At 43.0% G+C, this 26,117-nt stretch overlaps 1 protein-coding gene across 1 annotated transcript in view; it reads right to left on the reverse strand.

The window, feature by feature from the left end:
* Positions 1-6,917: 6,917 nt before the first annotated feature.
* The window catches only part of ITGA1 (integrin subunit alpha 1), a 142,555-nt gene continuing 123,355 nt past the window's right edge, over positions 6,918-26,117 (reverse strand). Inside the window, exons 23-29 of the mRNA XM_084801684.1 lie at positions 24,713-24,815; positions 19,458-19,571; positions 18,584-18,688; positions 18,343-18,447; positions 16,877-16,969; positions 15,698-15,814; positions 6,918-10,507 (exon numbers count right to left, since the gene is read on the reverse strand). Coding sequence (XP_084657810.1) covers positions 10,463-10,507; positions 15,698-15,814; positions 16,877-16,969; positions 18,343-18,447; positions 18,584-18,688; positions 19,458-19,571; positions 24,713-24,815 — 682 coding nt within the window. The 3' untranslated portion in view covers positions 6,918-10,462. The remainder of the gene's footprint in view (positions 10,508-15,697; positions 15,815-16,876; positions 16,970-18,342; positions 18,448-18,583; positions 18,689-19,457; positions 19,572-24,712; positions 24,816-26,117) is intronic.

Consider the following 26,117-nt stretch of genomic DNA (forward strand, 5'->3'; position numbering starts at 1 on the left):
ATGCTCTTTTTTTTTTTTTATACACTGGAAACAATATTGAAGCATAAAACAAATGCTTGTCTGGAGAGCTAAAGTAACCTCTGGAGGGCTGAAGCCACACCCGCTTCCTGCATTATTTCTGTCCAAAGATGCCTGCACGACGGTACCGTCAAAGGCAAGTCAATCAATATTTCCTGGGTAGATCTGGCATTCGCTCTCGTTTTTGATAATGGCAACTTCAGGACAGAGAGAGCCAGGAGGACTCTGTGCAGCGAGAAAGAGCCCTTTACGTTCACACTTCCCACTGCATCCAACCTACAGCGTATCTGTGGACGCTTGCTGTGACTACAGCGTATCTGTGGACGCTTGCTGTGACTACAGCGTATCTGTGGACGCTTGCTGTGACTACAGTGTATCTGTGGACGCTTGCTGTGACTACAGCGTATCTGTGGACCCTTGCTGTGACTACAGCGTATCTGTGGACGCTTGCTGTGACTACAGCGTATCTGTGGACGCTTGCTGTGACTACAGCGTATCTGTGGACGCTTGCTGTGACTACAGCGTATCTGTGGACGCTTGCTGTGACTACTTCACAAAGGCCGAGTGAGCACGAGGCAGAGCTGCAGTGTATCCTGCCCTTGGCTTCAAGGCAAGACACAGTCACGTGGTCAGAGAGACACAGTCACGTGGTCAGAGAGACACAGTCACATGGCCAGAGAGACACAGTCACATGGCCAGAGAGACACAGTCACGTGGTCAGAGAGACACAGTCACATGTCTGGAGAGACTCAGTAAGTAACACTGACAACGAGCATTGTGGCTTTTGCCTGGGATGGTTGAAGCCCCTGGCACGGCAGCCTTGGCTCTGTTTTTAACAGTATGATGGTCAATTCAGATGTTATTCTTTGTCTATGACATTGAGGCATTTCTACTCTTAAGAATGTGATTCTAGGCTATGGCACGTAAATGATTTCATACATACTCGGCCGAAAGATACTGCCACAAAGAAGAAAAGGTAGTAGGTCAAAGTGTAAACACAAAATCAAACCTTTGGCTCCTTGACTAGTCTTACTAATTCAAGCCAGTGCTTTCTAGTCAACACTAGACCCGTTTTTGAAAAAATTAATTAATTTTACATCCCAACTGCAGGTTTTTTTCTCACTCCTCTCCTCCCAGCCTTCGCTCCCCTCCCGTCCCCTCCTCCACTCCTCTTTCATTTCTCTCAGAAAAGGGGAAGAGGCTCCCATGGCTATCAACTGAGTCACAGTAAGACTCGGTGCATCCTCTCCATTTGAGGCTGGACAAAGTCACCCAGTAATGGAAAAGAGCTCCAAAGGCAGCCAGAGACAGCCCTGCCCCCACTGTTAGCAGTCCCACATGAAGACCAAGCGGCACAACTGTAACATATGTGTGGAGCGCTTAGCTCAGTCCCATGCAGGCTCCCTGGTTGTTGGTTCAGTCTCTGTGAGTACCTATCAGCCTAGGATGGAACCAGTGGAGTCAGAGGTTGGGGTGAGTGGGGAGCAACTCTGTTGAGCTAGAAACGTAGGGCAATGGAAACTTCCAGAATCTAGGAGGGCAATCTTATAGCTGAGACGCCTAGCAATGGGGGCTATGGAGCCTGACCTGACTATCTTCTGTAACCGGACAAAACTTCAAATAGAGGGATTGGACACCAACCCGGCCGCAAAACCTTCGACCTACAGTCTGTCCTGCCTACTAGCCCCATTTTTATTTTTATATTTTTTATTTTTTTGTAATTAGGAAAATACCTGGACCATTCTAAGTGCAACCTGTGTGAAGATTCCATGTCCGTCTACACACGGTTCAGAATTGTTTAGTCCCATGGACTCTGCCCTAACGCAAGTTTCATTTCCTAGTACTAATCGGGCCAGTAGGACATCAATGTCAACACAAGCAAGTATCTAAGATTTTTATGAGATTAGGATTTATCCAGAAGTCCCTGTGGCGCCGAACACATTTTAAAAATTTACTTTATTTGGTATCAATAGGTCCACTCCAATTCTCACGGTTTCTGCGCCTGGTTCTTTGCCCACCTTCTCCATTCAGATTACGTGAGTCTGTGTGTCTGAACTCCAACTCCTGTAGAAAGTGTGTTCCTGAACTCTTGTTTCATCATTCTGAAAATGTCTGCCATTTTGTACTGGGTGTTTAGACCACTCGTCGTCATTTTATAACTATTAATATGGTCAGAAGTACATTTGTCATGTTACTGGCTGTTCACCATGTGTCTCCTGTTTCCTTTCTTTTTTCTTTCTTTCTTTTTTTTTCCATTGCCTTCTTTTTCTTGCTTACAGTACAATGATTCCAACCTTTGCTTTATGGCAAAAAAAAAAATCTTTCATTATGATTGCCAGTAAGACAACAGTTGATTTTGGATAATAAGCGGGGCTGTGTTTTGTCTCTCACTGTTTGCTCTCTGCCTTGCTCCACTTCTTGAGGAAGTAGGCGAATGAGTAAGTATCCACGATGTTGGTTGTGGAGAGCTCTAGAATCGCATGCGTGTACGTGTAGAGTAGTTACTGGCCCACACAGAGGGGGCCAATTACATTACTGCCATCTCCATATCTAGGGAAAGTGCTTGACTATTATGTATTTATACTAAAGAAAATTTTAACATATTTATACTTTAAAAATAAAGACTTGAAGTACGCGACTCTGATGGTTCCATGTGGTTGTTTATAAACTATTTATTGTGCTTTAAAAATTTCTACCCTAAGTGGTTTTTCCACTTTGCTGGGAAGAGTGCCCACTTGGTAAAGTCCCTGTGGTGTAAACATGAAACGCTGATGTTGGGTCCCAGTACCCACAGATAGAGTGGGTAATGGTGGCCTTGAGCTTGTTAGACTCTGCCTGTGCCGGCAAAGACAGGAAGATTCTTGGAGCTCGCTGGCCAGCTAGTGTTGACAAATTGGTCAGCTCTAGGTTACAAAGAGACTATGTCTCAAAAAAAATATTGTGGGAAAAAGTTAAAAAATTATATAGTGGGGAGTGATAAAAGATAACCCATATGATGTCTGGTCTCACACATATGTCTGTGCATATACATACCTACACCCATAAATTCAGACACACACACACACGAGAGAGAGAGAGAGAGAGAGAGAGAGAGAGAGAGAGAGAGAGAGAGAGAGAATGAATTAAAGTTAAAACCGTATGCCTATTCTTAAATATTTAAATATATTTCTAGAAGTCATTTCCATCAGCCTCTCTCCAGAGAATTCATACTTCACAACGAGGAGGAAAGAATGCTAACACGTCTGGACAGGCCTCTTGTGTTTCCCAGTCTACCCTCTCGGTAATTGTGCTATGCAGAGAGGTGTCTGTAATTTCCCAAAGGACAAGGTCCAGAGCGCTCCACACTGCTAGACCAATGGAGGTCCCTGGAGGATGTGGTGCCCAGAGAGGCTCAGAAGCTGTGTATATCTTCTGCCACCCTGGACATGTCTTCAGCTATGTCTTTAGTAATACCCGTCATAACAAGCCAGCGAATATAAATGCCTCTCCATGTTATATACAATACTGAATTCAAGGAGAGGACTGTGGGAGTCCTGACTCAAAGCTTGTTGGTTAGAAACAAAGGTTAAAAACTCTGGTGGTGTGACCAGCAGCTAACACAGGGACAGCCTTGGATTAGTGACCTGACATTACCTCCGGGTCGATCATGGATGTCCCTGCATTGAATCAGAAGATGCCCAGTGGCTGTTGGTGTCCACCCCAGAATTGCCTGCCTCTTGGTGAAGATACATCCCTACGTTTCAAGGTCACGGACGCGGTGTGTATCACTCTATATCCTCAGTGGTCTAAGCTATTACACAGCGAACAATTCACTATTAAAACATCCCATGAGAAGAAATCATGCAGTCGTATAGATTCTGTGGCTTTCGTCTCAAGTTTGCAAGACAAGCACATTGCATCTCGTACAGGAAACACCGCAGACAAGCCTAATTTGCTTTTTTGTGTCTTCCTTGTAGAGTACCAAAGTAAAGGCTGCTCTGAAACGTTAAAAAAATAATTGGTATTTTGGAAGAAGTCACATTCACTTTGGAGAAAATATGTATTTAAAATCACAGCAATCCTATTCTTCTCTGAGTCATTTTTTTTTTTAATTTAAGACATAAAACAGGATGCTCGTTTACCTTGACGTAAATGACACAACTGAAGCACAAGATAAGATGGAATTATACAAAAATATCAAACCTTTGACCTCGGAGCAGGGCACAGGATACGCCGTACATAGCACATTCAAAATGCTCTTTCACACACCCAGCTCGTTCTAATTATACATCTTAAATGACTGTCACCTTGCAGCAAGTTCCATAAGTTTCTAAGGAAGAGCGTGTACTTCTCTGTTCTCGAGTGTCAACAAAGCATTTTTAGCCTAGCCATTTTCTAAGAAGAAGAAGCCTATTTGCATACTCTTTAAGTCGTCCCTTTGATGAGTTCAGTTTTGAGGTAAGTTAGCAAAATCAGCAATGCGATACCTTAAATTAGACAGTACAGCAATGTGTGTTGGAAGTACAACCGATGCTCCAGGGCAGAAGAGACAAAATGTAATATGCTTTTTTAATAGAAAGGATACATAGTGCACACTACCTATTACCAGTCTTATAGGGTCACAGTAGCAGAAAACAGCATACCCTGCCCACAGGCCAGCGGTTGCTAACCCTGCAGACACGACCTGCTGCTTCCTGAGTGAGTGCAGCAGGTGTCTCAGACCGAAGTGCTAGTCACCAGGATCCCCCTCGTGGAGTGGTTCCAGAACGAAGAATCTCTAATATGCTGTTTCAGACGATGGTTTGCACCTAAGCGTGAGGTGTGTCAACCCCAGAGAGTCAGCCTGGGGTTGATTTGTAAGTAAGAACGTACTTTTGCTCTTATAATGACAAGGACATCTGTAAGTACTGTGGGATGGGACACATGGAGTCTTGGGAGCCTTGGCCACTTTCATCCATTGGGCAGTAGACATCAGAGACAGGTAGTTTCCTGGCCTCATCTACCCCCATTTCTTTTGTAGTTATCAACATATAAGCTGCCACGTGACATTAGTTCTACATGTGTTGGCTTCCTTCACTGTGGCTGCCCTACAGAGAAAAGGAAAAATCATATTCAACCCCTCTCTCTCACTCCATCTCTCTCCAGCTTTTAAAATGCAGACACGGGGACAGAGGACACTACTAGGAATTGTTTGTGGACACAGTGGGCTTTCATTCTGATGCCATTTGGAAGATTCCTTTTAAGATTTTCATCTTCAGTCTTTTTGCATAAGTCAAACAAATGAGAGAGCAGCTACTCAGCCTTAGACTGTGGTGGACGAGTCTCTAAAACTCCACAGTCCTTATGTCAGACACGGTCAAGGAGCTCAGTGCCTCGGCCCCTGCTTTATAGCCACCGTTTCCATGTTGTGACAGATAAGGGGCTTCCGAGTCTTTGTTCACAAAACATGACATGACACTGGCCTAGGTCCTACAAGGGCGTACAGCATGGAACACCCTTGCAGGGCTATGACATGACACTAGCCTACATCCTACAAGGGGTGTACGGCATGGGACAACCTTGCTGAGGAAGGCCCAAGTGAACACATCTGTGAGGCAAGGAAGGAAAAAGACTATTTGGAATGCCAAGGAGGCCTGGTGCCTAGCTCCTGGTGTCCACCTTCTACGGCTTAAATCCTGCAGGCTGTTGAAGGAGAAACACCAACGAAATACTGCAGCAAGTCTCCAACTTATTATATAGCACGGGGGGTAGTTTTGTGGTATGCAAGCAACAAAGAACCAAACAAGGCTCCTCTCAGATGCAACAGCTGTGAGACTCAGCCTTGCACATCTTTGGTGTGGGGAAAATGTCACCAAGAAGTGCTGCTTAAGTACGGCTGGGGTGGGGAGCAGAGCCTTGGCTGTGGGGACAGTGGAGGCTCTGGACTTAAGCTCAGGCCCTTTGTCATGCCAGAAGACCTATTTCCGGAGGCTGGGAGCTGTGCATTCCCCAGGCCAGATGTTTTAGCAACGTGCCTGACCCCACATGGTACCCTATATTCTCAAGGCTGGTGGCTAAATCTCTTACCCTGAATTTCTAAATTCAGGGTAAACTTTTAGTATGAGCATGAAATATACAGATTAGCTTGCACAATTATAATAGTTTAGTGCCATTGCTTTTTATTTGATTTTTTTTTAATTTATGTATTCTGTTGGTTTGTTTTTAGCGGTGTTGTGCTTCCATTTGGGGAACGGTGGCATGATCATGCCCTTCCCCCTCTGTGGTGCTAGACCTCAAACCCAGCGCCTTGCATGAGTTCGCTGTGTGCTCAACCACTGGGCTGCAGCCAGCTTTGCATGTGGGTTTTCCTTTCCGCACAGTGTCATTGGGCAGTGGTGTATTGTGGGTTCTGGGTGGACGGAGCTTGGGGGCCACTGTCCAATTGGAAGTCTTTTTATATGCAATTGATTCATATACTGCAATTTTAAAGCAGCATCAACTTGAGGAAAATGCTCTTCTTTCAGTTTTTAGAACTTCCCCTTGGGTGAGGGTGAGGATTGTAAAAGACTTAAGGACAGCCGCTGAAGGCCTAAATCCCTCCAGTTTCTCCCATAGATCCCTGGAGAACAGTGGCCCATATGGTTGTAAACCTCTTAAGGAAGGATGCTTCACCTTGGAAGTTTCCTTTTAAGATTTTTATCTTCAGTCTTTTTGCATAAGTCAACCCTTTGACGTGTCCTTAAAGAAATTGGGTTGGAAACCCTGAAAAAATCCATTCACTGAGGTTGGCATTCACAGCAAAAGGAACACACGTCTTATTAACAGGCTACCAAAATAGTCTTCCTGAAACTTCCACGTGGGAAGAAAGGATGGGAGAAGGGTGCGTGCCTGGGAGGCTTGGGGAAGGAATAAAGACTGCATAAAATGCTATTTTGAACAACTTATTTTCCAGAAGCCACTTTATTTGTGTGATAACATGTACCTGGGACGCGAGACAGACTGTGGACCAGGGTCTTCTCTAGTTTGCTCAGCATTGTGTAGACCAGGGTAGGAAGTTCATACGGAACTGATGGTGTGCTCAGCGAAGAAGTTACTATGGAAAACACATTCCATGGCAGCCAGTGGCTGTCACTCAGTGTGTTAGCTGTGGCCCTAGTGAGAGTAAAACTAGGGCTTTTCATACAGCGTCTACTGCAACACAGTCCTAGTGTATCACAAACTAATATTTTCTTTCTTTCTTCTTCTTCTTCTTCTTTTTTTTTTTTTTTACAAATATTTCTGCTTTCTACTTGAGCCTAGATTCTGGTTTATAAAATAAAAAGTAGATGACTTTCTATGATATTATATGCACATCACATATATAAATAAATTATACACACATATAATTTATTTATAGATAAAATTATTCTGGCTGTCTAAGCATCAAATTGTATAAAAATCTCTTTCTAGAAGCTTTTTTTCAAGTATATTTATGACACAGAAAACATTTGGTGTCTAACTTGCCTAAGATGCTGGTGTGCAAAGAGAAATAATTTAGCAAATTACACCATCAAAGTCTAAATTGGATCACAAAAGTTAGAAATATTTGTCAAAGAAAACCTTCTCTCATGTCATGTCTGGGCCCTTGAGTTCCTTGAGAAAGTGGGACTGTTTCTTTGTGCGTCCTGAGTGCTCCAGTTCTCAGTGAGGGCCAACCTGTATTTTCTTGCTTTCAACCCCTTCCTCCTGCAAGCTCATGTTAGTTTATTCATATTAAAGCATGATTAATTTTAGAAATTATAGCTAAAGAGTAATATGTAGCATCCCAAGTTCTGGGTTTGATTAGAGCGTGTGCTTAGGTGTGTGTATAGACTCTGAACATTGGCCCTGCATCTCTAACCATCAATTTTTCCATGATGTGATGTATACTTGATTTCAGTGGTGCACTCTAGTATGTCAACCTAGCTAGTAACATTGGACACACATTTCTATGAGTCCTGCAAGCTAAACAGGGTCATGCTGTTGTCTGAAAGTGGCTACGGAGAGAACAATAAAGCCACAGAGGTTAGAGATTGGGATAATTTTCCTCTTGAAGAACGCATTGTTGAGGAACTTGTCTGTGTTCCATTGTACGTTTACTCAAGAAAGTGAAGGCATGCATAATGCAGTTCATAGTGGAAGCAACAGTGATTTAAAAAGTAACCAAGTTTACAAAATATTTGGCAACTTAGTTAAATCCATAAGTTCATGAATAGTCTTAAGTGTAACCCAATTTTCTTATTGTATTGAAATAACATGATAAGAGTTTAGTATATTTCTTAATTATTTAAGTGTTCTAGGATATTACTATAAAGCTAATTTTGGACATGTGTTACCATTTTAAAAACCAAGGCCTCTGCATTTTAATTTATAGTTTATGAAATGACAATTGAACTTAAATGTTAATGAAAGTGAATATTGTATAAAAAGCAAAGGAGACAAAGTTTCATTACCACTGTTGCTTTTGTGTGTTTCTTTCTTTCTTTTTTTTTTTCTCTTTTAGTAAGTTCTGCCATTTCACGTTCTTCAGTTGTTCTAGGTTTAAATGACATGTGCATGTGTGTGCATGCAATCACACATACACAGACTCAATCACCACAGCTGAGAAATGCGATGTCTGGCTCCTTAAATATCTACTAACCAGGAATGACTTATGTTAAAAACTGGTAGGCAAATGGCACCACTTTTATCTGGCCAGACAGTTCTTCCTTCCTTTCCTTAAAGGTTCAAAAAATTTAGTTTAAATACGCTCACTTATAGCTCAGCGTGCAAAGTTCAGTGCCTTGCACTCCCAGATGTCAAACATGAATCTAAAGGTATCAGTTGAACTTCATTCCCGGAGGCGTGGAGCCAGGAGCAGGGCTTCCGGGCAGGTGTGCGCTGCGACTGCACAGCACGGTGACCAGGCAAGAAACATCTGCGCTCTGCTGGTGACAGAAGAGCAGGAGGAAAGTATGCGCTGTGGAGCTGGCAAGAGGCAGTCAGAACAAGGAACACATTTTCTTTCTTCTATCTTCCCGTCCACATTTCTTCCAGCCAGGGACGACTGTGGTGTCCTGGTGTCCATCCTTAGGGTCTCACACGTAGGGCTGGAAAGCCAAGAGGTAGGCTTGTATCTGAGCCCTAAGATAATTCCTCAGAAACACATTTTTAAAAACCATACCCATAGCACTTATTTTCTCTGCTGGCTTGCTGTGTTCTGAGGAGAGCAGAGTCCAGATCTTTCTGGATATGACAGGTTCCCGACTTGTGTCGATCACGTGGTGAAGCGGCTCTGGGTCAGGAGGATGAGCAAAGCTTACAGCAGTAGTTCCCACGCGCAGACACTGTACACTCATCCATTGTTATTTATCTTGGAAATGGAGCAGGACCTGGGGCTCACGTTACAGCAGAGTCCAAGGGCCTTAGGAATCACTCCAGAAACACAGAAGTGCATACCGATGAGTGGTATCTTTCTGTTAGTGTAGACTTTCAAGGTATAAGTTCTTTAAATTACCTGGCTTTCTATTTAAATATTGATATGCCACGTTAAAAAAGCAGAGTGTTCTTGGTAAAATGTAACACTAACTCAGGACACTTTTTAAAATAATAACATGAAATGTGTTTGGAAAATAATTTTAAAAATAAACATTCATGTTTTGGGGTCTTAAATGAATGTATACTGAAGAGTTGAGAAGCCTCCTACTTAATGTAACACCTTGGGAGTCGCAGCGCAGCAAAGGTCACGTCAGCCTTTTTGCGTCATCTATCCATGCGCAAGGGTCATTAAGAAACCCTCAGGGAGTCACACACACACACACACACACACACACACACACACACACACACATACACACACACACACGCACGCATGCACACACACACACAGTGTGGCTCTTCATGACTATTCACTGTTAAGCTACACAAACTGCCTTAAGTGTTTTTTTTCCTTTATAAATGAGTTTTTGTTTTATAGCTTAGTATAAATTAAGCATTTTTACTTTTTGCAAAAGTTTAAACTAACAGATTCAGTGCATTTGCTTTTAAATAATGACTCTATCTTGACCATCTATTCTACAAAGAATTTAAGCTCAACCGCACTATTTTAAAAAACGGGGGGGGGGGGGGACTGTTCCAGAGACTGCAGAGCTCTGTCTGTTCATCCCTTAAGATACTCTGCATGGCATTTAAACACATCAACAGACTTATGTTGATGAGTCTCCTTTAAAACCTCTTGTCATTTCACTTACTCAACAAAAATGAGTTATTATTAAAAAAATTTCACTTTCTAAACTAAATCTTTGGGTCCTCCTTTGGGTCATACTTGATCTGTCACTTTCCTAGTAAGTCATCCCGATGGATGATGGATTACATAGTTATGTGACCATGTCTTTGGTTATATTTCTGAATTTCTTCTCACATGATTGAGGCAAACCTGAGGATAGAATATTGAGTGATTGTTACTGTTTTTTTTCTCCTGTAAAATATTTCATTTCTCCATTTTCTTCTTTAGTGGCCTTTTGAAGAATCCAATCTGTTGAGAAAAAAAAACCACAGTTAGCTATTATAATTTAGATAATAAATGCTAATATATTTGGATATAATCTAATTGAATCATGAATTAGAAAGTCTGGGCACAAGAGCAGGAGAAGAAACTAGAGAGATAGGAGCAGCCATGAGGCAACAGGGACCAATGAGCACATGGCTGTCAGGGTAGACTGAGCAGAAGCTGCCCGGGAGTCGGCAGCTCGCAAGTGATTGGCTTTTGTGTGGCCTTTAAAGGTACTAGGATTAGAGTGCCTCAGAATCTGCCCAGAATAGTGCTTACAGATTAATAATAAATCACAGTTTCTCTGTTTCAACCATTGGGGAACTAACTAGTTAAAGAAAACTGCTGTCGCCAGGTGTGGTGGCACACACCTGTAATCCCAGCACTCAGGGAGACAGAGGCAGGCTGACCTCTGTGAGTTCAAGACCAGCCTGGTCTAAAGGGAAAGCCCAGGATGGCTGGGGCTGCAGAGAGAAGCAGTGTCTCAAAGGGGTGCGGGGAGAAAAGAGAAAGAAAACTGTTGTCATAATAATTTCCTGCATTAATTACTTTAGAGAGAATAAAAGGGCTTTCTACAAATGGAGCCCAACTAATTTCAGGTATCCACGCCCTCAAAAAATCATATTTTATCATAGTTTGGCAGGGGTGAGGGGAAGAAGCTCCCAGCGAGACAACCCAAGCTCAAAATCTAACATACTCCTGGCTGCTGCCCATTGGCTCAACTCTCACAGAGCAGTGGCAGCTGTGAAAACATGGCAGGTTGGAGAGGCAGAACTAGGAGACCAGCAACCATCTAGACCAAGCTAGAGAGCAAAGTTAACCACCTAAGAGTAAGAAATGGAGGCTGCCATGATCTCTTGGACCAGAGCCTAGAGGCGCAGCTACAGGGTTGAAAGCACACTAGAGAGACCTAGGCCAGGAGCCTCTGCTAACATGGAAAGAGGCACGGCAGAGAGCCCTCGGATCTTCTGTAGCTTGGTTTTGGTTGTTGTTGTCACCGACCTGTTTGCAAGGTGTTCAGTGGTGATCACGGTTTCCTGTGCCCTCTCTAGGAAAGTTCAGGGAGACAGTGGGGAGGAAGCCGAGGGTGGAGTGCTAAAATATGGGCAGTAGGAACAGGGGAAAGAAAGGCACACTTCCTGATAGAGGACGGGAGGTTGATGGCAGCTGGAGCTCAGAGCTCTTTGTCTTTGGAAGTGAGCTGACCTTGTTTTAAGTTGTACTGAATAAATTAAATTTCAGTTATACAATTTAATCTTCTTTAAACCAAATACTAAAAAAAAAAAAACACCCTGAGGTATTAGGAAAGTAGGTTTAAAAATGTGTGCTTTAATTTTTGAAAAAAAATTGAGTGAGTTAATTATTTGCAAATGTAGTTTATGTATATCACGTGGATCTATGGCTAGGTATAGATATGCAGGCACATGTTACTGCAGGGGCGGGGGTGCGGGGGTGCGGGGTGTGCCATGTGCCTGCAGAAGCCAGAAGCATAGTTCCTTAGGCGCTGTCTGGTTTTTGGTTTGGTTTTGTTTTGTTTTGTTTTGAGACGGTGGTTTTCATTGGTCCATTAGATTAGTCTGAATAGCCAGAGAACCCTTTGGGGAGAGGAGGAGGTAGGGAGCATCTGGCTCTGGTGTTAGTGCTGGGACTTTATTCACGTTATAATTACATGTCAACATGTAAAACTTCTCTTTACAGTTATTTATTGTTTTATTATGTGTAATTCTCTCTCCTTCCCTCCCTCCCTACCTCATGTGTGCGCGTGCGTGTGCGCACGCGCGTGTGACAGCTGGTGCCCTCAGAGGTGAGAAATGTCAGATCTGGAGTTACAGGCAGATGTGAGTCATGACGTGGGTCCTGGAAACTGAGCTCAGGTCCTCTGTAAGAGCAGTTCATGCTCTTAACTGCCAAGCCATCTCTCCAGTCACCACCACTGCACCACTCTGGGCTGGATCTTGGGTCTTTACGGTTGTTAAGCAAGCACCTTACTAACTGAGGTGTTTCCTCAGCCTGGGGCTATATGCACTTCATAGATAACGACTGAACACTTGAGGGCTTAGAAGGGATAATGAAAAGTAAGCGCCCACAAGTGAGGAAGTTTTAGTCAGGGCGGCTGTCTGCAGAATCTAGTTGGTGGAGATGTGGAAAGGGTGATGAGAGAAGAAGTGAGCATGAACACTGCCTTGAGTTTATGTTTTCCTGAACACCAGTCATTTCCGCTGTTGCAAACACAGAGGCTCCACATTTGCTTTCCACTCAGCCCTTCTCCTGTGCCCTCTGACTCAAGGTGACAGCAAGTCCCTGAGGTTTCACCACAGCGGGAGGTAGGTTCTAGGACCTGTCTTCCGGTTCTTCCCCGGCTGTCTGTCCTCAGCCTCTCCTTCCTCTCTTGACCAGGCCCTTTCCCAACATCCTTTGTTTCTAGATGTTTCTCAAGGTCCATCTTCAAGGTGAAACTTCTGAGATCTCAACCTCTCCACCTAACAAATTCTCTAAAAACTAATTTTCTTAAGGGAAGCTGACTACTTAGACTAGAGACTAGAAGAACATAATTTGCAACTCCTGAATATATAAACCTAGACAATCTCAGCCAATGTCTGAAAAAACAGAAAATAAGTTTGTGACCCCCCACCCCGACTTTCTCTGGGGTTCTGCTTTTCTGTATTATAAATCCTCCTCTTTAGAATTAACCTAGTTCAAAACCCCGTGGCGAGAAGTAGGTGATCAATGCAAAATGTACAGTAATTGTTAAATAAATAAATAGCAATAAATAAAAGGTTAAGACATAAGGCGGTGCTATGCCTGTCCTTGCGTCCACAGGCCTGCGTGGATGGCAGTGGTGTCTCAGGCACACAGCTTTGTTTTGTTTTATCCTATTTGTATGTTTTGATGATCAAAGTCATATGAATTAGTCACAGCAAGAAATTAGCAATCGTGACTAATAAAGCACACCGACGATAACATGGTGTTATAATAAACGTTAGGCAAATGCTTTTTTTTTTTAAATTTCACAAGCATCTTATTATAGTGAGTTATATACTGAAGTTCAGTTGACTGGATCCTGTAACGAGTCAAGGAGGGACTTTTCTTCTTCAGACGGCGGCATTTTACTTTACATGTTACTCTGAACGGAACCAGGGGATTTTATTGTAAAACCAGTTATTTTACATGCTTCTAAGAGTTTATGGTGCTCTGCCCTGTACAGTGCAGCAATGCGCTCTATTAAAGTAATACGGAAGCTTAAGAGAGAGTTTGTTGGTAGAACCTAGTTGTTTGTCAGCTGATAATCTCGGGGGAGGGCCTCGGTCCCTTACCTTTGTTTTAGTGTTTACACAGTCCACGCTTAGTTGTACCGTAAGGGCCACAGAATGGAACCGGGTAGTGAGTATTCACGGTCTTACTCAGAACCCGCCTGGCTGTGTGGCCCGGAGAGCACGCGGAGCTTGTGTGGACATTCTCTTCCTCATTTACAGGCTCAGGTTCATAACTGCGAGGGTGCTTTAAGGCGGGGTGCTTAACAGAGCTCCTGGCACACCTACTAAGAGCACCTACTAAGAGCTCGCTCCCTCTGTCTACTTCAGAATCAGAGTCCTGGATTGGGAAGCCTTTCGCGGAGGTGTTTTGAACTAACGCAACACACTCAGCCCGAGACTGCCCAAAGTTTGTTAACTGACCTTCTATGGGTGCGAAAGGAGATCTCAGGAGCCACAGGTATATATCAACACAACACTGACTGGAAACGCTTTTATTTTTACACTTAGGCCTTTTCAGACCAAGGATGTACAAATAGATGGATGAAAATTCCCTTTTGTTTGCTTTAAACAGAGCTATAAAGCCAGAGAGAACCCATCCAAATATCAGCCCCGGCTATCCTCTCTTCTTTCCTATGGCCATATGAGCGTTCCAATCAGTCAGAGCTCACACTACAAGGCTACTTGAGGAGGCCTCGTCACGTCACGCACAGTGTGAATCAGAGGTGGGGAAATCACAGCCAAGCCCAACCTATAAACCAGGCCTTGGGCGCCACAGTGTGGCAGCGCCAGGTATTGTAGATGACACTGGCATGTTGAACTGATCAGAGGATAGTGAATGTGAACTGTGTGTGTCTTGGGACTTCCTAGGGGAGGTGGGGAGGGGTGTGCAGGGGGGAGTAAGAGGGTTTGGGGGGGGAGGATCACAGATTCTATTTATGGAACTCAGGGCTATTTGTTCATGTTCTCCTGGCAGGAAGTCCCCCACAGAGGAAGTTTGTCCTCACGGAAGAGCCAGAAAGGATGGTAACAGCTGTAGTTAGGCAGGAAAGAAACTTGCTGTATAAACTATTTGGTTAAGTACTTCTATTGTCATTTCGTTAGGAAAAATGAGTGTGTAATCACTTTTCCATTTTCACATAATTTATTTAATAAACCAGGAGGTAAAATATAGGAATATGTTAATGCCAGAAAGAATCCCACTGAATTCGGCTTTTCTATGGAAATTTGTTTTCTGGTAAAAGCTATCATCATAGCTTGTTTGAAAATGATATGTTCTTACATTTCTCACCTTAAACAAACCATCTCAGTAACTGGAGAGAAAACAGATTACCACTTGGTGTCCCAAAAGGATTTGATATAGGGGATCCCTCAAGTTTATAGTCTTCGTTTTATCAGTTAATTATTAAATTGCTTGTTCCTTATACACCCACACAATTATTGCAGAAAATGTGCGGGTTTTTTTTCTGTTTATACACCAAAGGACCATTTTGAGAGTGATGTGGCTAAAACCAGGGTCGTGTCAACCATGAATCTAACTGTCCCTTGTATGTCATCATTGACATAGGAATTCAGTCTTTACTTTTGCCATAGACCATTTTTGCTTTTCTTACTGTTAAAAGATTTACATATCCTTACTAAAAATGTAGTTAAGTGTTAAATGGTCTTCACTAATCCTCACCTGTAACGAAGTCCCCTGGAAGTTTTGAATATACGTATCCTCTATTGAGGTAAACTTTTTTCCTTTGCAAAAATGAGATGCACGGCACTTGATGTGTGAAATGCTTTGTTTTTTTAAAAAAAATCTTGCTCATCACAAGGGTGTTTACATGGTCCTATATTGCAAAGCATCAGTAACTCGGGACTTATTTGCCATTTGTGTGCTGGTGGTTAGAATAAAAAGCGGCAGTGACCGCGCGCTCACCTTCCATAGGGCTAATATGAGCAGCATTAACAGCAGCAGGCCAGCGAAGGCGCTCAACAGGATGACCCACAGCGGGACTCGGCCCGGGAGCCCGTCCTTGGATATCTGAATAGCCAGCTGAAAATTATTAAACAAGGTTGTTAACACTGATAAACAGCCTTTAAGACTCCCAGAACACAAAGTTCTTGTAGGCTATATTTTTCTACCAAACAGTGTAATTAATCTCATGACAGTATACAGAGAAAACATGGGGTTTACATTTGAAAATGCCTTTCATTTACTCAAAATGTCCAATAATATCTAATTTAGTAATGCCAAAAAGGACAGCACTTGGAAACAGAGTTTTACAACTTACATAGCAGGGCTCATTCAGATGGTATTTCTACATTTTCCCAGGATAAGATGAAAAAAATTATGCTTTAATCTAAAACAAGTCCTTTGGCTTTATTTTCTAAGAATTCAAGAGTAAAATACTTGTATTTTTACCAAGGACTCAGCTCGAATGGCCTCATCTTTGTTTCCAATTTTCCAATGACTAAGGGAAGGAATTTGCATATAAATATATTTATTGGTTTGCTATTTATATTTACATATAAATATATATTATATATAAATATATGTCTATATAGTTACAGAAAATGCCTGTACACTGTGTGTATTTAAATATATGTGTATACGTTTAAAACTATACATAAGTATATGCATTTACACATATAGTTTTATATATAAATATATGTGTATAAGTGTATATGGTTTTAAATATATAAGTATATATTTACTTATATAGGTAGTTTTAAATATATGTACATATATATGTAAATACACACACAGTATACAGGCTTTTTCTATAAGTAGATTTCATAGTGTCAGCTCCAAAGGAGGAAACTCACAAGTATCCGAAGGGTCACTAAGTACAAGTGGAAACATTCAGTGACTGTTATCGTTAAAAACAATATAGTAAAACGTGGCCCGTGAGTTGTAAATGGCACGGCTTTCCTATCTTCTAAGGAGTAAACTCATGCCGGAAATCACATTAGAAGCCAAGGAAAAGGAAATCAAATAACGTCTGACACGAGAGTCAAAGTAATCGCTGCTTGAGCCCCTGTACGCGATCTTAAAACACCATGGGCACGTCTGGAGTGAAATGCACAGCGCTTTCAGCCCGGCAGCCCCACTTACCTCTCGTTTCCGGTTGCTGCTACTTAAAGTCAGCGATGAGTTTTCACTCTGAAGTTCTCCCCGTATAGTAAGATTTAAACTGGAAAAATGTGCCTGGAAGGCAGGTGGGGTTCATTATTAACTCACTGTGCTGATAGCGATGAGAGGTGCTCATGGCTGAGCAGTGCAGTTACGTCACTCCTACTGCTGTCACCCAGGTGAGTTCAACCCAGCTAAAGAGTCCAGTGTGAGCCTGGAGGTGGTGGCGCACGCCTTTAATCCCAGCACTCGGGAGGCAGAGGCAGGCGGATCGCTGTGAGTTCGAGGCCAGCCTGGTTTACAGAGCCAATCCAGGACAGCCAGGGCTACACAAAAAAGGCCTGTTGTGAAAAACAACAACAAAAAGATTCCAGTGTGGACAGGGAAGCGGCTGCCCAGGTCCCAGCTCTAGCTGACGAACTTCTGATGGCTGCTGGGGAGGTCACTTTTCTTTTTTAAAATACATTTTAAACTAAAAAAATATAGGCATAGCACTTCCGGTTCCTTTCCCTCCCTCCAACCCTTCCCAGGTACAGCACTTCCGGTTCCTTCCTCTCCCTCCAGCCCTTCCGGAAACTCCCAGTCCTTATCACATTTGTTACCTAGTGTCCTTTATTGTTGTTAAATACAGAACACAGTCTACCGAGTCTGTTTAGTGTTGCTAGGAATGTGGCCACTGGTGGGTTCCCCATGTCTTAGTGGATGACCCACCCCCCCAACCACCACCACCACCACCTCCACCACCACCTATGCAGGAAGGCTGTGGCAGGGGCTGGAAGGGGGCGGGGCGAAGGCTGTGGCAGGGGCTGGAAGGGGCGGGGCGAAGGCTGTGGGAGGAGCTGGAAGGGGCGGGGCGAAGGCTGTGGGAGGAGCTGGAAGGGCGTGGGGCACGGTGTAGATGTGATCAAGATACAGTGTGTACATGTGTGAAACTAGAGACAGCTCCTTCTTTCTCCCCCGCCCCCACCAAACTGTCCCTTAGAACCTTCTTACAGAACGAGAGGAGAAACTTCAAAATAATTTCTACTCAGATTTTTCTCTAGGAAAACAAACTCCAAACCTTGCCTCTCACGAATCTGGGAATGGGATGGCTTCATTGCAGTAGTGAGGACTATGCACAGGCATTTATTAAGGGTTATGTATGAAATTAACAATCGTAAACCTTCATCACCCACATTAGCATCTTAATAGGACCAAACCTAAAATTCTCAGCTTCATATGATCAACTCAGTATTTCTTTAAAGAAACGAACAAGACATACAAAATACAACAAACCGTGTCTCAAAACCTCCTGCATTCAGATAGATGTGGCTTTGGAGGGATTAAAAAAAAAATGCGTATACTGCCCAAAAATAAAGCGCCACTCTATAATGCCTTGCGCACACATACTTAATAGTGAACGGACGCTGATTGGGTTCAATACTGCCTAGAGCAATGCATCCACTTACTTTTATGAAAGTCGGTTTCCACAAGATGAGTGACACGTTCACTTGGCTCACATCAGAAGGAACGAGGTTACACGTGATGGTGGCAAGTTTACAGGTACCGCAGTCCTGTTGGATCGTCAGAGGGACGCGTTAGGGTGCGAGTCTGATCCCGGGCTCTGTCCTGAGATGGCTACTTACATCTATACTGACAGTGTATGTGCCCCACCCAGGGACTGTAAAGGATGAACAGAGCTTATTTCACCTGGATCGTGCCTCTCTTGAGGTCCACAGACTTGGATATTATCATTTTCTTCCCAGAGTTGATACCGAAAGGATCCTCAAGGCTCCGCGGTTTGCAGTTCACATTCTAAGAAAGCAGAATATCTCGTCATTAGACACTGCCAAAGCCAACAGAGCAAGGTCAGTGGGCGGCAGCTGTTGATACATATTGAAGGTCCGTTTGTGAGTGGGCAGGACGGAAGACAGTGTAGGACATCACGGTGGATTCCCACCCCAGGCAATAATCATTGTTTTTGTGCAACAGAGAAGAAGGATGCAACTGGAGCTATTTAATTCGTGAGTAATACAATTATGAATTTTATTGTTTTTCAAAGAAAATCTGATCAATTTCCACAATATATTAAATTATATATATATATATGTGTGTATAACATATATGTTTTACATATAAATCTATATAAATACATAGGGATAAAAGATGTGTAGACATAAATATATCAAATTTATAATAGGATATATATACATTGTATCAGGGAAAAAGAAAGCATTTGTATATGTTTCCCAGCTTGACACCTGTGTTGTTGGACTGGAGGCTCACGCATATCAGGAGAAGAAGGTAGCAGTGGGTTGGAGAGATGGCTTAGCAGGGAAAAAGTGCTCGCTGCTAGCCTAATGCCATAGGCTCTGTCCTAGGGCCTCTGTTGAAAGGCACTTGCTGCTAAGCCTGATGCCCGAGTCACCAAACTGCAAGGCCCACATGGTAGAGGAGAGAACTGACCAGGCCTGTGCACTGTGGCACGTGCATGCCACAGCCTAACACAAAGTGAGCAGGTCAATGTAATTTTTGAAAAGGAGGATAACAGTAATGACATGATTGAAAAGCACACATAACTTACGTCAGAAGACGACCATCTAGTTGGGTACAGTACAGGGTAACCGTCTGATGTCAAATTAGGAAATGAAATTGACAGCTGAAGTGCCGGCATTGGGAACTGTCCCCTTTTTCTAATCTATAGGGGGAAAAAAGACACGTAATGGTTTCCGGCTCTTTCAAAAGCATCCTTGCCATCGTACATAGGACTTGGGTTCCTTTTTCTTCTTTTCATGTGTATGTGCTTGTGGTCTATGTGCATCTCTGAAGGTATGCTCACATGCACTGGGTACATGCATACATGAATACACACGCATTTTTCTGTGAGTGTTTGTGCGGAAGCCTGAGGTTGATATCAGGAAATACCCTTCATCAATATTCTACCTTTTCCTTGGAGGTAGATCGGGTCTCCAAATCAAACCCAGACCTGTCCCATGCTGCTGGCCTCCCTAGCTAACTTTCTCCCGGGATCTCCTGTCTCTGCCTGCCTCAGCTGGCCCTGCTGCAATTGCAGCCCAGTCACCTGACCCACCCAGCACTTACGTGGGTTCTAGGAATCAGAACTTCAATGTTCTTGCTTCCTTGAGAAGTGCATTCATGACTGGGCCACAATCACCCCAGGACTGACTGACTGACTCTTCTCTCTCTGTCTCTGTCTCTGTCTCTGTCTCTGTCTCTGTCTCTCTCTCTCTCTCTCTCTCCTTTTTGCCCTCTCTCCTTCTGTCCTTTCTTTCTCACTATAACCCTGGCTTGCTAGAACTCACTTTTTAGATCAGGGCTTGCACTCTCAGAAATTTGCCTACCTCCTTCTGAGTACTGGGGTAACTTTGATTCTTTGTTTGGGTTTTTATTGCTGTGGTGGTTGTTTTTTGAGACAGGGTTTCTATGTGTAGCTCTGGTTGTCCTGGAGCTCACTATGTAGACCAGACTGGCCTCCAACTCAGGAATCTGCCTCCTTGTGCCTCCTGAGTGCAGGAATTAAAGGCGTGCGCCACCACCTCCCAGTGACTTTGTGACTTTGGTTCTTAATTGATACTAAATTATATACAATTCTGAATCATCCACATGAAGATGGCTCGTGACATCATGCGGGAATTAGCTTGATTAAGCTCGTCAGAAAGTATGAATGCTCACTGATGTCCATGCGCAGTTGCTATTATTATGCTTTTCCATCCTTCGCTCCAGGATAATAGTAGGATTAATCACACTGTGAGCATGGACAATACTAGGGGAAGCTGCAGTCATATTGGATACAACAACAACCGAGTCGCCGACAGTGCGCTATGTTGCACTAAGGAGAGAAACCAAAGCACTTCCCTTTGTGTCCTTTAACCAGGAAAGCCCAGACATGAACTCTCCACCTAGCTCTCCTGTGTCTTCCGTCACCCCTGCCTGTCTGCTCTTTCCGTCGGAATCTGTGCTGCTTGAATGCAGTCTTGTCTGCTCCATGCCTGTGTCTGTGCGTATCCGTCCTAACAGAGGGCCCCATTCTCTCTTTTACTGAACACCGTCGCAGGAAGCATCACACGGAGAAGAAAGAAGGGGACACTTACTGAAATCTATAACGGAATTTTATATGTCACTATCTCCAACTGACCTCTGCAGCAGTTTACGTTGTTGATATGGGAAACGCAAGGCATGCAAGGTTGGGTGTTATAGTGTTCTCTTAAAGGCGGGTTAAGCAGAGGCAGGATGCACAGTAGGATAGCGCTCGTGGGTGCTAAGTGACCTCAGAGTGTATTAGCAGCTGAGGCTGAGCAGTCCCGTGAGCAGTTCGTTTCTAGTGGGAATCAGTACTGACAGTGATCACTGCTGTTACTGTTCTTTAGCCATGCCCACTATGCCTCTGTGTGTGTGTGCATGTGCATGTGTGTGTGGTACATGTGCATGAGTGTGGGGTGTGTGTGCGCATGTGTGTGTGTGGTACATGTGTATGCGTGTGGGTGTGTGTGTGCATGTGTGTGTGTGGTATGTGTGCATGTGGGGTGTATGTGTGTGGTATGTGTGTATGTGTGTGGTGTGTGTGTGGTATGTGTGTGTGTGTGGTACATGTGCATGCGTGTGGGGTGCGTGTGTGCATGTGTGTGTGTGTGTGGTACATGTGCATGCGTGTGGGGTGTGTGTGTGCATGTGGGGTGTGTGTGTGTGGTATGTGTGCATGTGGGGTGTGTGTGTGTGTGGTATGTGTGCATGTGGGGTATGTGTGTGTGGTATGTGTGTATGTGGGGTATGTGTGTGTGGTATGTGTGCATGTGGGATGTGTGTGTGCTATGAGTGCATATGTAGGGGGTATGTGTGGTATGTGTACATGTGTGGGGTGTGTGTGTGGTATGTGTGTGTGTGGGGTGTGTGTGTATGTGCGGTGTGTGTGTGCTATGAGTGCATGTGTAGGGTATGTGTGTGGTATGTGTACATGTATGTGGTGTGTGTGTGCTATGTGTGCATGTGTGTGTGGGGGGGTGTGGGTGTGTGTGTGGGGTGTTTGTGTGTGGTATGTGTACATGTGTGTGGTGTGTGTGTGCTATGTGTGTGTGGTGTGTGTGTGTGTGCTATGTGTGCATGTGTGTGGGGTGTGTGTGTGTGGTATGTGTACATGTGTGGGGTGTGTGTGTGCTATGTGTGTGTGGTGTGTGTGTGTGCTATGTGTGCATGTGTGTGTGGGGGTGTGTGGGGTGTGTGTGTGGTATGTGTACATGTGTGGGGTGTGTGTGTGCTATGTGTGTGTGGTGTGTGTGTGTGCTATGTGTGCATGTGTGTGGGGTGTGTGTATGGTATGTGTGCATGTGTGTTTGTGGTATGTGTGCATGTGGTGTGTGTGATGTGTGTGTGTGTGTGTGTGTGTGTGTGGTATGTGTGTATTTGGTGTGTGTGTGTGGTATGGGTGCATGTGTGTGGTGTGTGTGGTATGGTGTGTAGTCTGTGTGCGTCTGTGTGTGCTGCATGCACACAAGTGTATGACTCTGTTTGTCTGTGTGCATGCACGTGCATTTCGGGGAGGCCAGATGTCTTCTTCCATCACTGTCTTACTTCTTTGAGTCATGATCTCTCTCTGGTCCAAAGCTGCCCATAGAGGCTAGGCTGGCCAGCTAGCCAGGTCTCAGCATCTGCATGGCTCTGCTGCCCAGTGCTAGGGAAACAGGCACACACAGCCACATCTAGATTTCTCTTTTACTTTAATATTCACCAACAGATGCCAGGACTGCCTAGCTGATAGAGCCTTCTGTATTGAGAGCTGCTCAGCTATGCAATGATTCCCATGGTTGCTGAAGATTAAGCCATTCGCTAGCCTTAGAACTGTGGAGATTCCTGAAGCTACACTTGGCCTCTTACAGACAAACATGGTCCGGAACCATCTTCGGATAATATGCCCAGGGTTTGCCTGGCACAGCCTTTCGGTTGAGTGCTATCTGCTTCTGACATTCAGTCAGGAATCATATGTTCTGATATGATCCCTTTTTTAAAAAAGCAATCCTTCTAAAAAACACTGGAAAATACTGAACATAAAGCAGAAAACAAAAGTTTCCTGCAATCCATGTACCATAGTAGCACTTTACTGCATAAACAGCTTGCTATTATTTGCATATAGTATATCATAAAATTTTTATCTCACATATAGAAAAAGATTTTCATGTTCCTTAAAGTCTATTGTGCTATATTTCACAAAAACATGATGGTTAGTTAAGGATATGGCTACATACACAAGTACAGTATGCGTTATCGACACTTATGAGCTGTGTGAAACTCGCAGTGCTAATCATCCAATTTGCAGTATTGCCCCGGCTTTTAACTCCAGGACTTGGGTCCCCTCGCCTCTGTTTTAGCCATGAGCCGCAATGTGCAAACAACAGAAGACCTTGCAAGCTTAGAAAACTGATGTGCAGCAAATGTAGCTAAATACATGATCTTTCCACGGAATATATAACATTGGCTTCACCGAGTGAATGACAAGTCATTTAAGTAATTTCAGTGTTAAGAGTTATAAACTTCAGCCTTTTATAAGAGTGTGCTGAAACTTTTATTCATTAGTAATTTCCCTGGGGAAATTACCAGTAGTAAGTCACTAGGTGCCACCTAAATATGTCCTTTTATTTGTATCCCATTAATTTAATCCTGGAACTTAACACAGCAAAGTAACTGGAGACACAGAATGTATCTATGTTAATTATCTGTGTTGATGTTATTCATAACATTATCTCATACCTGGGGCCTGGTAAGTTACAGTGCATGAATATCTACAACAAGCAAGCTTCCTTTCTCCTCCTCTGCCTCTGCCTCCTCCACCCCCCCCCCCGTTTTCTCCTTTAACCCAAACACCCCCATTTTCTTCTTTCTTTTCTTTTCTTTTCTTTTCTTTTCTTTTCTGTTATGCTACAGAAGCCAGAGACTCTGAATTACAAAATCATATCCCAGAATTGAGCAGGGAGATTGCCTTCGTGCCAATTTGCAGAATGTGGCTTGTCACAGTAATTTTAGCAGAGAACACAAATTCCTCTCAAAAGTGTGCATTGTTTTCCCTCATTTTGTAAGAGGACTTCATTCTTCCTTGCTCACAGTTCCCAGAGAGGCAAGGCCTGGCTGCATTTGCAGTGGCAGTGGATCATTCTATGGCACACATGTGTAAATCATTCATCGGACTTGAATGCTCTTTTCTCCTTGAGTGCTACAGAGTCTGTACATGTTACCCAGGCTGAAGTCCCATGACAGCCTGCTCTAGAGCGTAGGTAAAGTTTCCAGCAAAGAGTTTAAAATTTAAAAAAAAATTAATGTAGTAAAAATATCACTAAAGGCGGTTGTAGTGCTACCGTTGGCAATTTACAGTATAACCATATAACAAGGCACTATAGACAGAAAAGAGACAGCGACTCAGTGAATAAAGGAAAATATATTCCTCAAAGAGTTTTGAAATAACTCATTTTTGAAATTGTCAGGCTTCTGCAAAACATGGTTTTCTTATCAGTACTAAAAGCAATATAAAGTATACATACCTTGGATTTGCAGTTCTCTATTTGACCCAGCGTGATTTTCCCCCTAGGCACTTATTCTAAGTTAATATGTCTTATTGTAAGGAAATCAGATACTCTGGCTTTTAAAAATTGACTCAACGTATAATTACCAGTTTGCAAAAAGGTCAAGAAGTGAATATAATTATCAATTTAAACAAAAATATTCCAACATAGATAAGTTACAAAGAAAAATATGGAGAGTAAATGTTGAAACTTATTTTCATTTTCTTAATACAAATAACTTATTTAGAATATTGACTTAGAGATGGTTTCTTACCATGTAGAAGACATTAATTTCATTTCCTACATCATCAGTGGAGTTAATAAGCTCAGGGATGGTCTCATTGGCCGCAATTGAAATGTGGTGTTCACTCGCAGAACTTGGAAGAATTAATTGAAAAATAAGAATAAAATGCTGTAAAGTTTATGTTTTATTTGACTTCATTCTTTTCTTCCCCCACATCATATGATCCCATAAAAAATAATTACAGAGTTCAGAGCAGAGAGTGATTCTTTTACACCCAAGCCTCAGTTAAATATTTGAGGATGGTAAGACTCGCTTAACTCAATAGTCACTGTTGCTCCCTTGACCCCAACATGTTAAATTATATGTAACTGTCAAAGTGTAATTCCACTGTTACCAAATGTAGATTTCCCATGACTCTACTAGCATTTACACTTAGAGAAAATCTGACTAAAATTTAATATGTTTTGTAGTGAAGACACTAATTTTTAAAAAAAGTTTACATTTATACAATTTTAAAACCCTGTTACTACTTGATGGAAGAGCTCAGTCATTCTCCAAAGGCCATGATCTTTGGGTGACCCTGGTAGAACTTAAGATCATCTCTCACAGCAGCCCTTTAGCCAAGAGAAGATGAATAAAAGATATTTACAAACGTGCGCCAAAAATTGATTTGAATTAAGTGGAAAGTTGTTGGGAAAAAATCTTTGTGCTGACAGAAGCGGATACAGCAAATCAAACAACAGACAGACTTCAAAGGCTAAGGACTATAAGCAAGTCGATGCGGCTTGCCCATAACCCGTGCTTTCTGAGCTCTCATCAGCCATCACAAAGTGCCATAAGAAACAAACAACCTGATAGACTATTAGGCTAGGATGGCCGTGACATTGGTGCTCATATATATATATATATATATATATATATATATATATATATATATATATATATATATTTTTTTTTTTAATGCATCGCGCGTGTTTATTTAGAAAAAGCTTGCAGTTCTACTCCAGTAAGAGAATTCATAAGCAAGAGACTCCGTGGTGTGGGAATTTACAAACATGACTGGTATGTGAGCAGAAGAAACTGGCGGCTGACCAAGGAGAAATGCTTTACCCTCATGGGACAGGATGAAAACAGCGACCAAGAAACACGCTGCCAACCTGTCAGAGGCCACTGCGTTTTGGCAAGGACCCCGGCTTACACTTAAGAGCTGAGACCTGTCGCTAGCACATTGTACTTTGATATTTAGTGCGTGCAGACTCCCTAATGTAAGAGTACTGTGGCTTATGTGAGAGACATTTAATATGAACGCTGGGCAGCACATCAGAGTTCCTCACTCGGCAAGTCTGGGGTGGCACTGCCTCTTTTTTTTTTTTTTAAATTTATTCATTTTACATCTGGATTGTTAGCCCTTCCCCTGTTTCCTCCCATTCTTCCC

Source organism: Acomys minous (genome assembly GCF_964271855.1).
Source record: "Acomys minous genome assembly, chromosome: 11".
Taxonomy (NCBI): domain Eukaryota; kingdom Metazoa; phylum Chordata; class Mammalia; order Rodentia; family Muridae; genus Acomys; species Acomys minous.